The 17,166-nt window shown below is 36.2% G+C and overlaps 1 protein-coding gene across 11 annotated transcripts in view; it reads left to right on the top strand.

Annotated features, from left to right (window-relative positions):
- The window catches only part of LOC135078716 (espin), an 89,740-nt gene that overhangs the window by 52,781 nt on the left and 19,793 nt on the right, over window positions 1-17,166 (top strand). For all 11 annotated transcript variants that reach the window (XM_063973273.1, XM_063973262.1, XM_063973271.1 and 8 more), the window contains 2 exons: window positions 1,177-1,279; window positions 3,176-3,407. In XM_063973273.1, coding sequence (XP_063829343.1) covers window positions 1,177-1,279; window positions 3,176-3,407 — 335 coding nt within the window. The remainder of the gene's footprint in view (window positions 1-1,176; window positions 1,280-3,175; window positions 3,408-17,166) is intronic.

Here is a 17,166-nt window from a genome sequence, read left to right as displayed (position 1 = left end):
ACTGAACAAAAGTACCTATTTACGCTGTCCGTTTAATTAAATTAATGTGGATAATTATGCAGACTTAGCCTAGGCGCAGACCACTGACTTTTGTTGGCCGATAGTTGGATCGATTTCCAATTTGTATGAAGAATCGGCCGATACCAAATCGGTGTAGTGTGCGCACTTCCATACTTATTCATACTAATCAACAGCCTAACTAAACTATCGGCCAACTAAAAACGGTGGTCTGCGCCTAGGCCATGGACCATTTAAACTATGTTACTTTAACTACGTGTACTTATAACAAATGTCAAAAGTCCGTCAAACTCCATACAAAAACACCGGTTATGGTATAGTTACGGTTAAAGTTAGGTGGTGCAACTCAGCCTTATAGTTACGGAACTTGACTGGGGTGTGATGATGCACGCATTACGTATAAAGTGGCTTAGCTATATTTGTGTAATATACGCAAAGATAAATAATTATCGTGTAAAGTTGTTGTTGAAGAGTGAAAATAATAATTAATTTTTTGTTCTTACATCCGGGGGGATATATAAAATCATAGTTCAATGTTGATCAGCAGATCCAGATTCAACGTTGTTATTAATCGTAAAATTATTCCTACCTAATAATTGCAATGTATTTTAAAGCCTACAATTAAAAGTAGTACAAAGTACCTATAGCTTTCCCTACCATCATATCCACAACATTATCAGCTGGTGCTGAAAAGAAGTGACGGAAGATACTTACTCATGCCCGTTTTCACCATCAATCCCTAATTTTTAAGTGATCCCTATGGTAACAAATAACAGGTATTTTGTAAGAACTATTTATTAGTCTAAACAAATAAAGAAATTTTGACTTTGACTTTGACTTTGTTTTCATAGGGGTCACTTAAAAATTAGGAATTGATGGTGAAAACGGGAATCAGTCACCTAAAAAACATGATACTACAAAAGAACGAGTGTTTATTTTTCAATTCCCGAGGGGAAAATCCAGTGGATTCCTTTATTATGAGGATTTTTACGAGTTTTGGGAATTTGGTAGAAATGAAACCAGCAAAATTTTGAAAGTGGTCTACGAGAAAAAAGGTTCCCTGACCAATTTGAACTTTAGGGACCCGCAGACTTTAGAGCAGGTTCTGATACTTTTGACCAACTTGTTTCTTATACTGTGCATATTTTTGTCCTGCAGCTCAAGCAAGGCGTACGAGGAGGTGTCCCCAGCCGTAGAGGCACAAACTAAGTCTACGATAGCCACAAAGCTGGCAGCACTCACACACAAGGCACAGAACTTCGTAAGTATATTATTTATTATACCTTTATGTACCCTGCGTGTAAGTTGAGCAGAGCACCAGAAGTTAAATGTTCCAAAAAGTATAAAAATGTGGTAAGGAATATGCAAAGTTTTTTATTTTTCACTAGCTTTTGCCCGCGGCTTCACCCGCGTGAAATTTAGTTTCACAAATCGTCATAAATTATAGAATATATTATGTTATTATGGGTTATAAAAAATAATACTGTAAAGTTTAATCAAAATCCGTTGAGTAGTATTTACGTGAAAGAGTAACAAACAAGTTCACATCCAGAGATCCATACAAACATTCGCATTCAAAAATTTGTTTTGTTTCCATTTCGATTTCTATACTAGTTTTTCAAAAATTCTATGATTTAACTAGTGTTTATTTAAGAATAATGTATAAACTTTTAAATTCGATGCATATTCCCTATTGACAGCAATCTCTGGTCATCTAATCGAACTCTCCTATTAACTTCTGAATAAATTCGTTGTGGGATTCAAGATGGTCAGCTATTTGTTTCACGGAACCATTCAATTTTTATTGTTTGGGTATCTAACGCCCGTATTCGCAAACATTACTATGAGAGGTCTCACAGTGCGCGTGTACGCACAGGGTGACTCACGAACCCATCACAGAACTCTATTCAACGCTGTGCGTTCGATTTGCTCCTTCACTTAAGCAAGCATCGTTTATGAATACGGGCTTTAGTGGCCAAACTGCAGCTTCTGGCTGCACAGGAGTTACAATGGTGGGAACGAGAGGTTTTGCGAGCACAATGAAATATGCGTGCATAAAAATCGTATCGGGACACATGCGCATGTCTTTCGCGCTAGTGTCTTTCGCGCTTATGTCTTTTCGCGCTAACGTCCATTCGTGCTAGTGTCTTTTCGCGCAAATGTCCATACGCGCAAATAGCCTTTCGCGCTAGTGTCTTCGCGCCAGTATACGTGAACCCATAAAAATATTATCTGTTTGTATAGGTCAGGGTGTTGTCATCTATTTATGTACCAATGTTTTAACTGCTGTTTGTATAATACAAACCTTGTTAGTTAGGGATTACACTGCACTGTGTAAAATGTTAGTTATATTTATTTATTTAATAAAACGTACTTTATGTTTTCAAGTTACATTTCCTGGAACATAAAACAAATGGAATAATAATTTGTAATCACACGACAGCAGCATAGTCGAAATGATTTTGATTAATTGTATAAAAAAATATGAAAGTATGAAAAACATGACTTTTGCCTTTGATATCAGGTTTTTTTTTGAAGACTTATTATTACTTGATATTCACGAATTTAGCTCGTTGCGTTTAAGAAAGTTAGTATAAAATACAACTGACTTATTTATTACAAAAACAGTAACAATGTATAAATTATCGATCACGCTTATAAATAAAGTAGATGTTGGCCAAACTGGTTTCATAGTAGTTAACAAAGCAAATTAGTTACGAATATTACGTGATTGTATTACAAAAAAATACATAATTTAGCAGAGTGGTTACTGGAAGGTTTGTTCTTTCTGAGATAATAATAAAAAAAATCACAAGATGAATCCCAAACCGAAATGAGCCTACAATTCAATTTAATTATGCTGAAGGATGATAATACAATCTGAAACTAGAAATATACCACCCTGAAGAAGAGGAAAAACAGTAGGATAGAAAAAGTAATAAGAGTATAAAAGTTAATAGTAAAAATACATCATATTTACATGATGTCTCTACAAAAAACGATTGCCTCTGGGTTACAAACCAAATGACATGTCGCACAGCGCCTACGCTTACCTTTGAGCTATGGCTGTTAAACGTTTTTAACTAGCTCACTTCTATCATAAAAACAAACTCCTTTCTGTTTCCATCACAAAATCAATATGTCCATTCTATCCCAGGCCAGCCGCATATCATCAGCGGCCGGCAGCCGCCGCGCGTCTGTATCAGACGAAGCTGCTGTCGTCCAGACGTCAGCATCAGCTTCGTCCGGCGTGTCGTCAGGGGGCAGCTCCGGCGATGAGGCGCCGCCGCCGCCGCCGCCGCCACCCGCGCCGCCGGCGCCTCCAGCGCCTCCACATAAAGTGTTGGAGGAACCGGCGCTGCGGCCGTCGGAACTGAGGGGACGACTTGGTAAGTAGAAGTATGAGCTAGAAGACGAAAACGGCAACCAGGTTTTAGCAAGGATGTTGATCTGATCATGAGCTAGAGGATAAAGAAGAATTTGATGCTGAAACAAATGTTGAAGATCAAAGAATAGGGCAATAGCATTTATATTCTCAAGGACGACTTTGTGAGTGTGTAATTCTACGTAATGAAAATCACGACTGAAAATTAATCGCAGCTAAAGATGTAGAGTTATTTGAAAGGAACTGTAAGATGATGTAGGTCTTAATATTGCAGGATCATCGGAATTATCTGTTTTCAAGAAACTAATACAAGATATTGTTAAAATGTAGCTTAGGTTGGTAGACTACACTACATTCAAGATTGACAGACACCCAAGAACATACTTTGAAACAACAATAACAAAATAGTAATTCTTTCTTCTACTTCAACTATCACTAAATTCAGTTTTTATCTGAGTACCTCATAACTCTATCCTAATTCTTGTCACAAACTATCTCAGCTGGATATTATTTATGTAGCGGAAATATCAGCCAAAGCAGCCAAGATGGAAGCGTCGACACCGCCAAGGGATTCGGATTCAGATGAGGCCCCACCTCGTCCCCCACCCCCTAGAGTTCCAACACCTGAACCTGAGCCACCAGAAATTCCCTCGATTTCGCCACCACGGGAGCTTCCAGAAGTGTCGTTTCCAGAGCTACCAGAAACCCCTCTTCCTTCCATTCCACCTCCTCCCGTACCGCCCTGTTACCAAGCCCCTCCAATCCCATCAGACTGTCCTCCGCCACCAATACCTCCCCCAATCTCAGCGCCACCTGTTCCCCCATATTTTCCAGCTCCACCCTTGCCCCCAGCCTTCCCAGCTCCTCCCAAGCCCCCCTCATTCCCTTCTCCCCCCAAACCTCCATCCTTGCCAGCCTGCCTCCTTAAAATCCCTGGGTTAAAGCTGTCCGAACTGAAGGAAAGACTTGGTGAGTGCTCCTTCTTGAGACAAGCGTCATCCAGCCGAGTCAAATGCTACATCAAGCTCATACTTTCTTGGTCTTTGCGCTGTCACTATTCGCCAAAACAGCTGACTCTTCTTTCCATGCTCTGTTTCGCTGCTAACAGCCTTCCATTATACTTTTAACATCAACAACATACAAAAGTGTAGATGATAGTGTTTTGATTATGTACCTAGACATCAGAAGAATGAAGAAATAATGTTTAGTTTAGTCATAGGCGAGCACATAGGTATTTTTTCGAGATGTTAGGAATTTGAGAGATTTGGTACCTACAGCAGATATAACATTTATCATATAATTCGAATTTCATTAAAAAGGATGAGTAATTTACTTAATTAACTTTGAAACGTGTGTTTTTTTATAGTTGTAGACTCATTTTCGTCGGCCGTTTGGTGTAGTGGTTCAGAGCGGACTACTATACCGAGAGGTCCCGGGTTCGATTCCCGGCCGGGCAGAAATTGAAATGATGAATTTTAATTTCTGTGACGGGTCTGGGTGTTACTATGTATAATATGTATGTATTTTAAAAAAAAAAAAAGTATCTAAGTAGTATATCCGTTAAGCTAGCACCCATAACACAAGCATTAAGTTGCTTACTTTGGGGCTAGCTGGCGCTGTGTGAAATTGTCCAAGAATTTATTTATTTATTTATTTATTATTTTCTTAAATTATATTGTTATTTAGGTCACATCAGGTAAGTGTTTCAGGATGCTGATTTTTCGAATTGCCTAAATGTATAATTATTTCACAGCAGCTATGGTCTTCCATGCTTTTTCGGCTTCTTGTGCCTTTTTATGGAAGACTGCTGATTTCAAGATACAGCAAAGGATAAGGTGGCTTGAAGTTCACCTGAAAATAATTCTCATTTGAAAATATGACATATTTTTTCACAAACGTGCTGTATAGCAGAAGAGCCAATAAAGCAATGGATGGAATACAAGCCAATAAAGCAATGGATGGAAAACATACCTGATGATTCTCGTGATTGTCATAATCTTATTTATTTAATTTAGCTTCTGATATAGCAACTAGCTAACGGACAAAAATAGTTTTATATTACATGCCTGCACAAGAATAAAAGTTTTTAAGTCATTTATTTTCGCAGTAAGGCTTTTAAAAACGCTTTTACACGTCCCATTTCAACCTTCACGACAGATTATATGGGCTAGGGCTGAGAGAGTCATTATTATCAGCCTTTTTACCCGACTGCATCAGAAGGAGGATTAAATTTCAATAGTTTAAAAAAGTATTAACATATTTATACACACCAGTGTGTTATGCGTGCAAGGTTGGCAAAAACGTTAGTGGTAAACGCTTATTACGTTCCTGAATTCCTTTAAATTGGCCTTTTTGATGTTAACGGGAAGTATTTAAGCATTTCTCAAATTATGTTTGTTGAAACAATATTTAATTAGTTGTCGAAGTATATTGATGTAGAAATGTTATAACATTTCTTTATTAACATAAACAATATTCAATGTTACGTTAAAAGGTATAAGATATGAAAGGGGCCAATAAACTTTCGCAAAGGTTGACGACTCTAGCTGTAACATGAAACAGCTGATTTAACATTATTAATAGTTTTACAGAACATTTTTAACATCATTTCAACACCTCTATGGTTCAGTGGGCACAGACATGCAGTTTTCTCATTATTTTATATTACTTGATACCCGTTATTATTTAATTTCACTAAAATTCGTTCATCTTTATTAAACACTTCGTTTATATAAATGTTATTTTGATATATTACACGCTATATATCTGTTAGGTCTTATTAAGATCCGTGCAGCACTATTTGGCCAACAAGTGACAAAAAACATTCAAATAAAATGATCTCAATATAACTTGTTAGTATACGGTTACAATTTCCGTCTCAATTAAAGTTTGAAATTAGTCGAATATATTTGAATTTTATACAATTCATGTTTCATATTGTAATTCCGTATAGACTTCATATTTTTTTTGTATTTCATAAGACTCATAATCCAGGTAGTTATTTATTATTATGTATTCAACAATACTATTGCAAAATATATTGCTGTTTTATGTAAAATTAACAATTTTACAATCCATATACCTTAGCTACCATCACTCTTTAATAGCGGCATACGAGTATGGAGTACTAGCGGCCGCCCGCGACTTCGTACGCGTGGATCAATCCGTTCTTAGTGAGCACCTACGTCCTAAAAGGAACCCCCATGCAAGAGGCTTCTAGCACTTGTAGTTTCTGAGATTTCGTGATGAGTGAGTGAGTCAGTCAGTGACCTTTCGATTTTATAAATAAAGATAGAGTTTGAGATGCATGCTAAAAATTAAATAACTAGATAGATTTTGGCTAACACTCTCCACGGTGGTCAGACAGAATGGGGATCACATATTGTCTTTTTCGTTACCTTGTACGATTCGACATTTTATGAGACGTATTTTTTAAATAACTAAATACACATTTTACTTGGATTGTTGTACCTATGTTCTGAAGCTGTCTCGTACAAAACTAATTTAATTGTCTAACATAATGTAATTAACTTTATGTAACTCTTTAAAATTAGGTTTCGGATATAAACTATCTAACTAACAGTTTAAGTGGAATTGGTGTCATCATACCATAAAAAGATCAATGTTTATAATGATAGTAATGTAATAAAGCGTAGGTACTTATAGAACATAGTAATTTATCCAGTTATTATTTTAAAGATTCGAGTTAAAATTACACGTTAGATGAGTTGTATCATAGTCACGAATGCGACTACATTGTATGACTTTCTGTCGGTTGCACTCAAAGAAAACTGGATTAGTAATAATTTATTATTCTTGTTCTTTAATTAATATCGTATATTCAGTTTTAGATTAATGATGAATTTGACTTAAAGTATGTTTGTTACTTTTTAGTATTCTCCCAAAGAATTTCAGCATAATGTCTAAAAAAATCAATTTTATTTCGGTTGAATAGAGTTTTCTATGCAATGTAACGTTGTCGCGAATGGTGAATAAACTAAGGCAGAGTTGGACCTTCTAACTTTAAACATAACTATAACCGGTATTTTTTGTATAGAGTTTGACGGATTTTTGACGTTTGTTAAAGTTGTCCTCTTAACGCTTGTTTTGCGTTTCATTCGTGACACGTTGATACACTAGACTAGTCAAGTCATAGAGCGGCTCGTTGTTCTGTTACAAGTTAGTGCTCTAGTCCAGTGTTTTTCAACTTGTGAGTCGCGAAGCCTCTATAGGGGGGTCGCGAGAGGTAGTAAAAACTAGCTCAGTAAAAAAAAACATTAGTTATAAAGACAGATTTATCCGAAATCGAATTATGCAAATGCATTAAAATGTTGTATGGATTGAAGTATTCATAATATAATAATAATTATATTAAATTAATATGGGATTTAAACAGAAATTTTTAAAATATTGCTTGTGAGTGCCATATAGTAAGAGTAAATTGATATAGAGGCTTAAATATTAAAAAGATTTGAAAACCATTGATAAACTTACTATAAACTACTGTTCTTTTACTTTTTTTTCTGCTTTACTGTTAATCATTATTAATCCAGCAAACCCATAATTCTCTTGTGCAATAAAATCCTTCCAATGGACTAGAGATATCGAACGAAACGGATCTCGCAAGTAGTTCAACGTAGAGCGTTTAATACTATATCCGACTTCTGCTATTTTGTTGTTAATTATTTCATTATAACTCTGCGTTTATATTAAATATTTATGAGGCGTAAGTAAGCGGTAATTAAAGAGTTTGTTCACTTTCTACCAACTTAATGGGCTGTTAGTTGCGTTCTGATTCGAACAACACCAAAACAATAAAATGTATGTAAAGATTTGAATTCGCAACTTTTTTCACTTTCCATTTCATGGCACGTTGACAGGTTAAATATATTGTTCTTTGTAATGTTTGCTAAAAGCTGTTTAGACAAGATTGGTATCAAATATTTATTACGCTACGCATCACAATTTGTTGCATAACGCAAAAGTAAATGATAAAAATATGCATTTAAAAGTACTTCAAAATGTAATCAGTTCGTTCGTTTCAGCTCAATCACTAAAATGTAATTTAATTTGAAGCATTTTAATAGAAAATACACTTTAAAGTAAACTATCTAAGTCCATTAAAAAAACCATATTTTAACTTTATCGACATTACTTATCAATAAATCTATCTTTTTTAACTAATCTCACAAAATTCATCATAGAAAAAGAGGTCAAATGTATTAAATAACTTATAATAACTCAACATACGTTTTATTATTCTTGTCAAAGATAAACTAGGTGCATTTGTTACACTTATCATCTCAAACTATATCTATTGTTCGCCGCGATTTTCTCTCAGAGATTGAAAATTTAAAACAATCGCGATTTATGTAAAAAATGCGCAAGCGCCGACCCCTTAAATCATGAAATCGAAAGTAACTCGAGTCATCTTTCTAATCACGGTTATTTAAATATTATGCGTATGGTTTGTTTGTATTTTCTTTTGTATAGTTTTCGAGTAATTGCAGAGATTGTTGAGTATTTTTAAGGCTTACGAGTATCTAGTGCGGGTTGCAGACAAATAACTAAGCTATGTTAGTTTAAGGTACCTAGCTCACAAAGCTCAGCTAAAGCTCAGCTCAGCTCAAACTCAGATTCTCAAAGTGTTTGTTTAGTTTGCAGTTTGAAGACAACTATGGAAAACTGTGTCTGCTATGGGAGCCAAGCTAAAATAACTTAGTACTTAGCTCTAGGTCTGACTCATAAGGGTGCATAGAATTTAAATATTTCTGAAGTTCTTAACATTAATATACTTACATGCCGAATTAATTAATAAAAGTTTGTAAAACACAATGTTGCTATGCCCAAACCGGGTTTATGTTTGAGACTATAGATTGTTTAAGACCTTATGTACCTACATGGAATGCAATAAACGCTATTTTCAAAATGGACAATGAATGAATGTACCTACATAACAATGAAAAATTTGTAATTATAGGTCTTTGGTCTTTAATTTTTAGACCTCTCTACGCTTTTGATGGAAAATAATCGTGTACCTATACTACGAGTATAATATAATATTACTTAGAAATGTAGGTTTTACTTTGTTCTTTGAAACCTCTCTACGCTCTTGACATAAAACAATTGTGTACTTACTATAGTAGGTACATACTATTTCTTTTAGTTATCCAATATTGTATACTACTATGTACAAAAATCGATAGCTTAACAATATTTCACTATCGAACGCAATTACGTAATGACGAAAACAATCTAGTAATAATTTTCCACCTGTTTCATACTCGACTTATTTAATTTCTAATCAAGTCACAATAAATCTGTGTAGAATTTAGGAAAGTTTGATTTAAATGTTTTTCTTGCATAAAGGTATGGCCAAACCAACGCGTGCGCGATGGCGATGGCGATACTACTGGGGGCGTAGTGGGAGCAGGCCTGGCTCACTCCGCGCGGTACATCCGATAATTACCTACAGCGAAGCGCCCCGCCGGCGGGTATTATATCAGTCGAGTGTCACGCGTGCGCCCGTCAGGACCCTGGCGTGCGTTGTAGTAACTAATTCTATGATCAAAGTATTATTTAAAAATGGACATAAAGAGAAAGAAATATTATTGTGCGGCGTTCGGGTGTTTAAATTCGAAAAGAAATCTACCGGATTTATCTTTTTTTTCGCTTCCCAAAGATGCTGAAAGGTATGTTGACCATGTAGGTAATCAATAATTCTTAGGATAGTATAGGAACCTAACCTACCATGACTACTGCTCAGAATGCGTTCGTTCGTTTCAGCCAAAATAAATGACGTCCACTGCTGGGCAAAGGCCTCTCCCAAGGTTTTCCATAATGAATGCGTACTTACCTACATACGTACCTCATAACAAATAAGTAGATTAATTATTTTTTTACTAGACACTACTAGACAGCAACCCTAACAGCGTAAGAAGAGTTCAGAGGCACGCGATAGAAAGAGACAAAACTTGTAGGTGAATAAAATTGTAGGTACGTAGTGCTGTGCGAGCTGAATTCCACTGTATCGCGTCGTAGCAAGACTCGCATTTATTTAAATCGTCTTGCGGAGTAATCCTTCTGTACCTGTACTATTACTTATTCTGTGGTGGGAGTTTACATCAAACGTCTTCGCTAGTGACTGCGTCAAAAAGTTACATTAAATGTATGACGAATTGTACAGCGTCCCTAGCGGATACTTTCAAGAACTAAAATCTTCATATACCTATTTACGTTTGATGTAAATTCGCACTAAGCCCCCGGATTTTTACTGATCGCGCGGGCCGCACGCGCTGGTTTGGTCAAACTTTAAGTAGTAATTTTTCAATGTTAGATAATACTTTGTTCTTAAAGTTGTTAAGGTTAGCTTGCATGCAAATTGTTTTTATGGAAGTTAAAATGTATTGTTCTTCATGCTTACACGAGTATGAATCGTTTTTTATTACGACACGACTGTGGAATCAATAGTCAATGTTATCTATCTATTCAATAGGTAGATATTATATGTACCCTAGTTAATATTGGCGAGTAAAACGATTGCAGGCTACTACTAAAGTGCGTTTTTGGAGCTCTTTCAAGTGTCTATTTTTTTACTATGCCCTTAAAATTATTTTTTACGAGCTTTTTAAGATAAAATCTATATCTATTATATAAAAGAAAGTCGTGTTAGTGACTCCACTTATAACTCAAGAACGGCTGAACTGATTTAGCTGAAAATTGTCAGGGAGGTAGTTTAGAGCCAGGAGAAGGACATAGGATACTTTTTATCCCGTTATTTATTGCCATTAAGGCGGAACAAAGTTCGCCGGGTCAGCTAGTATTGTAATAAGAATAAAAACTTACTTACGCTAATTTACCAGTGTCTATGGATCATGTCATACTTATTTCATGTCGCTATCGCACGTCCTACGATAAAAAATATTCTTAAAAGCTATTGGATTAAAAACTAATTTACTAACTAGGAAAATGTATTTGAGCATAACCAAAATATGTATGGGAAATAAGTCGTGTGCATTATTTAGGTATGTCATCGTTTCCATTTTTAGCGACAAGGATTGATAGTTATAAGAAAGCTATGTACTGCCAAAAATTTTGAAAATTGGTTCAAAATAAAAATAAATACTAGCTCATTCATACAATAATGCATACTAGGTTCCGGTTTTATACGCATACTAGCTGACCCGGCGAACTTTGTTCCGCCTTAATGGCAATAAATAAGCAGACTTTTTTTTAATTTCGAACGGGATAAAAAGTATCCTATGTCCTTCTCCTGGCTCTAAACTACCTCCCTGTCAATTTTCAGCTAAATCGGTTCAGCCGTTCTTGAGTTATAAGTGGAGTAACTAACACGACTTTCTTTTATATATATAGATTATTCCAAGTAACTTGCCAAACGTTCACCAAGGATCAAGTGGTAAGGCGTCATCAACATTTTCACCACTTGTACCATTCTTGTACGCCATTCTTGTGGCGGAGTTTTGGGCTGACGTTGTGTAGGTTTGTTGTCGACACGACTAGAAGAAGAAGACTACCAAAAAGATCTCAAATACATCTTAATATTAAAGCAATAAAGTCCATCTCGCTCATGTACTGTCTGTACTCATTAGAAAGTAGAAACGGAGCCTGGTGGATGAGTTATAGATGAAAACCGCTCAGTTATTTAATACTAGATCATGCTGTTGGAACACTGTTTTTATTACAATTGTCAGTGCTTCGCGCATTTTTCGTTTCACTTGCAATATGATTTTGGACAAATTAAAGATTCAGGCTGATTTGCACCAACTAACTTTGACCGTAACTATAACGATAGCCGGTGTTTTTGTACGGAGTTTGACATATTTTTGACGTTTGTCAAACTTAAAGTAAGATGGTGCAACCCAGCCTTAAAAATGTAGTCATTCGTAACACATCTTTACGCATAAAAAAAGTGTTGGTCCTCAAAATTCAATATTTTTAAACATAAAAGTACTGTTGGCACTACATAATACGTTTATTAAATGGTATAAGTTTTAAAGTAAAAACATCGATAAAATATTTTTTGTCACGGAAAAAGGGCTGTAGTTGTGATTACATTCGGAATTGTATATGCTGTGTAACATTTTCATGTGCTTACCTTTTTTACGCGAGGAAATGCTTCACTTGTACTTCACTTACCTGCAAGGAGAGAAAAAGGTTTAGTGGGGCTCATTTCGCTCGACTTTAATTCCGATACACTGGCGATATGTTCAGAAGTGGCTGATTTACTACTTTGATCACCTGGATTAAATCACCCAGGTGATCAAAGTGGACTTCACGCGACACTTTGGTGTCCTTTGATCACCCATGGATAAGAAATCCACTCTAATTACTTAGGTGATCTTACCCATTGGTGATCAAAGGATACCAAGGTGATCAATGTGGAATAGACCGAAAACATTGAATATCTCGCCGTAGGGTAACGTAAAAAAGGCAGCCTGGATGCGGGCAGCGCAGGACCGTTCATTGTGGAAAACCTTGGGGGAGGCCTTTGTCCAGCAGTGGACGTCATTTATCTGAAACTAACGAACGAGGGTAACGTAACTCATTATTAAAGTCTCCGGCTGACCTGTAGTGTACACCCTGTATATGGCCTTAATTGAATAACTAACGCTTCAGCGAGCAGTGTGGGCAGTTTCAGCATTCCCCGAACGTTCTGAAATTTTAATGGTCGTTACGCTTGCAACGGGGCCAGTGGGGTGCAGCACTTTCCGTTTCGCCTAACTTAGCAGTTTTTCAGCGATTTGCAAAGAGATTAGGCGTGTATAGAGCAAGGTTAACAAGTGCTAGTTTGTTTTATAATGCACTGACATGACTTATTGTATGGACTTCTGCGTATTTTTATAGTCAATATTGCAAACAAGTGTTTAGATCAAACGAATCGCCTCATTGTGAAAATACAGACGCTCTTCAGAATCGTTAAAACCTACGATTATATCGATATAGTCGCGCAACAGAATTGCGTTAGTGTGCATTTTACGTTTCTGTCTTAGAATAATACAACCATAGTGATTGATATTATTACAATAGTACTCATCGCACTATGACTTGCGATTAATATATTTTCAGTCGTAGCTGATCACTTTAGTTGGTATCGATTGGGATAGAGCTCATATGACGGGTCTGCGTTCTCTATAACGAACATCTATATGTTCCAACATAAAACAATGATGATAATTGACTATATCGCAGTTGCGTCGATATTCAATACAGATCTCACGCGACTGAATCGAATTAAAAGAGCTACAATAAGTCGTAGTGTGTAAAAAGTCTAAAAACCTTTATCAATGCCAATATACTATATTCTCTGATCAACAACGTGACAAAAATATTTTAGGTACAGATACTATCTTAAATATTCGTACTAACCACGCCTAAAACTTTGTTTTTTGAAAGTGATGCAGAGAAACCCACTTGAGTTTTAAGGAGCTCTCTCTTCATATTTTCTGACATAAACATCAAATACTAAACATGCTCAGTCATTAAATTCATTATCTGAGTCATTACTGCAAAATAATTGTTAAGTAAATTGTATCTATCAACTTATTTACTTACTTAGACATACTTAAGTCATCTGTTTTTGTAATAGTAACTAACAATTTATATACGTATCTTTTTACTATTTTACAAAAGTTTTTACTTTACGTGTGTTTACGAAATGTCAATTTAAACAAGCGTTCAGCGGCCGTTAAACTTTTTTTATTTTTATTTATTTATTAATCACCGGCAGACAGTGGTGGTGACTGAGTTTGTTGCGGCGCTTCTTCTCAGCACTTGTCAAATGTTGGTCTCGAAGCTGGTAGGGTAAAAAGATTATGAGACATGTAGAGGCTCCTTAAAAGCAAAATATTTGTGATTTGTCACTATTTAAAGTAGGCACTATTGAAATTTAAATAGTCTATATGTTACGGCTAAAGATAGTTGTGAACATAAACTTAAGATTAGCCGGCTAAACTTAAGTTTATCTTTGAGAAGCAGCTAAAGTTCGATAACATGTTAGTTTGCGTCGTGATATTCCATCTTTAGCCGGCTAATGTGCACATTAGCTAAAACGAAACGGTTAAAAATGTATTCGATGGGCGCGCCAGGCCGGCGGAGGGCTTGAGGGGGCGGTGGGGAGACAACGCGCGCGCAGTTTTATATTGTTTTATTTTGTAATTTTAAATACCTACAGAAGATTCTGTAATGACCAAATGGTTCCTTATTATTTTATTTTAATGATTAGTAGTCCAGTAGAATTAGCTTTTAAATCGGAAATAATTCCTACAAAAGATTTTATTGTTTTAATGGCTTCATTGGTTGCCCATTAAGATTCTCCTAAGTTTTCGACTTCGACGGAGTTGTGCTTAAGTGGTGGGGGCCCCCGAAAGAGGCATTTTTTCGGTTTTCCGGTTATACCGCGTAAAGGACTTACCCTATCAAAAAGTGGTCTTCATGACAGTTGAAGGGCACTTAATCCTGCATTGAATAAGACCAAATTCATACGTTTTGGACAAACCGTTCTCGCGCTAAAGTTCGGCAAAGTAGAAAATATACGTATAATTAATGACCCTCTCCACGTCCAATGGTTTGTTACCCACAGGCTTCCAAGTCTTGAAAAGGGCCACCTCAACCAGTGTAACCCTATCAAGGCTTACGAGCTTGATGCGCCTATCCTTGTTCGTCCCAGCCGTTCCTTAACTGCGGTTGCTGCACCTCTTCCTGGCACTCACCTGAACGACTCTGTGTTACCTACTGTGGCTGCCCCTCTTCCTTGTATCCTCCTGCATGACTACGTTGCCTAGCCGTATGCCTGGTCTAAGGTTCGACGCCAAAAATCAACAACAACAAGTTCATATTAAAACGCTGAAGAGTTTTTTGTTTGTTTGTTTGAACGCGCTAATCTTAAGAATTACTAGTTTGATTGAAATTATTATTTTTGTGTTGAATAGCTCATACATTGAGGAAGGCTATAGGATATATACAATCACTCTACGACTAATAGAGGCGAAGCAGTAAAGAAAAATGTTGCAAGCACGGAAAATAGTATTTAAACTATTTTCACGCGTACAAAGTTGATTTTGTGGCGTCGAACCTTGGACCAGGCATATAGCTAAGTAATGCAATCGTACAGGAGGGTACAAGGAAGAGAGGCAGCCACATTAGGTAACACAGAGTCGTTCAGGAGAGTGTCAGGAAGAGGTGCAGCAACCGCAGTTATGGAACGGCTGGGACGAACAAGGATAAGCGAATCAAACTCGTGAGCCTTGTTAGGGTTACACTGGTTAAGGCGACCCTTTACAAGGCTTGGAAGCATGTGGGTAACAAGCCATTGGACGTGGAGAGGGTCATTAATTATACGTATATTTTCTACTTTGCCGAACTTTAGCGCGAGAACGGTTTGTCCAAAACATATGAATTTGGTCTTATTGAATGCAGGATTAAGTGCCCTTTAACCGTCATGAAGACCACTTTTCGATAGGGTAAGTCCTTTACGCGGTATAACCGGAAAACCGAAAAAACGCCGCTTTCGGGGGCCCCCACCACTTAAGCACAACTCCGTCGAAGTCGAAAACTTAGGAGAGTCTTAATGGGCAACCAATGAAGCCATTAAAGCAAAAAAATCTTTTGTAGGAATTATTTCCGATTTAATCAGTTTTTGTGTTTAATTCTACTGGCCTATAGGTAGATATTGTTTTAAGTAATTATTGTAATAGGATTGTAATTTTGAATACCAACATAGGTACATAAAAGTATGTGTAATGAAAGTGAATATTTTTTAATAGTTTTCGTGTCAAAATAGTAAAAATTATTATTACATTGTTTCCTTTTCCATTTCCTTCTACATTTTTAGCCAAGGGCCTGCGGTTACACTTAAGTTTAGCCGGCTAAAGATAGATGAAACTAACATTAACACCTCGTCGAAGATAAACTTAAGTTTAGCCGGCTAATCTTAAGTTTATGTTCACACCTATCTTTAGCCGTAACATATACAAATAAAGAAAATTTGATTTTGACTTTGTACTTAATAATCCCGTATTAGACAGTAGAACAATTACATCTCATCCAAAGGTTTTCGTTAGCTCATACAATGTTTTAGTTAAATAGAATTCAATCGTTTCCAAATTAAAACTTCCAATTAAGTGTGCTAGATCCAATTTCACTCATATTTAAATATTATCTGAGATCAAATTACTTTTACGTAAGTAACAATTTATTAAAAGTCGACGGACCGAATAACACGGGTACTAAATATTAATTTCAAATGGTAATTATTTCGGTGAGGTAATACTTTGACATGAAGAAAAATTACAAATATAGCCCAAGAATTGGTTGATTGTATTAACAAATTAAAATTAAAAGGAAAAGTTGGCCTTTTGAGACTTTTTTCTGCCTCATTTAACGTTTGTTTAGTTTTAATTTCAATAGAACTTTTATACGAGTAACTAATAAGTTGGTAGTGGATGCTTATATCACTACACAGTACAAAACAAAGTTACTTTCCATTGTCTGTCCCTATGTATGCTTAGATCTTCAAAACTACGTAACGGATTTTGATGCGGTTTTTTTAATAGATAGAGTGATTCAAGAAGAAGGTTTATATGTATAATACGTGCATAATTTGCAACCGTGCGAAGCTAGGGCGGGTCGTTAGTAAATAAAAGAGTATGTGCTATGCGCATTGTGTTGCTAAGCGCAAAACTCGAACACTGCTGAACCATTCGGGCATTTTTTTCTCAGATAAGCAATCGTTTTAGTCCGAGGAT

The sequence above is a fragment of the Ostrinia nubilalis genome, chromosome 15 (assembly GCF_963855985.1).
Source record: "Ostrinia nubilalis chromosome 15, ilOstNubi1.1, whole genome shotgun sequence".
NCBI classification, from domain to species: domain Eukaryota; kingdom Metazoa; phylum Arthropoda; class Insecta; order Lepidoptera; family Crambidae; genus Ostrinia; species Ostrinia nubilalis.
The sequence above is the reverse complement of the archived record's forward strand: the minus strand, read 5'-3'. Positions and strand labels throughout refer to the sequence as shown.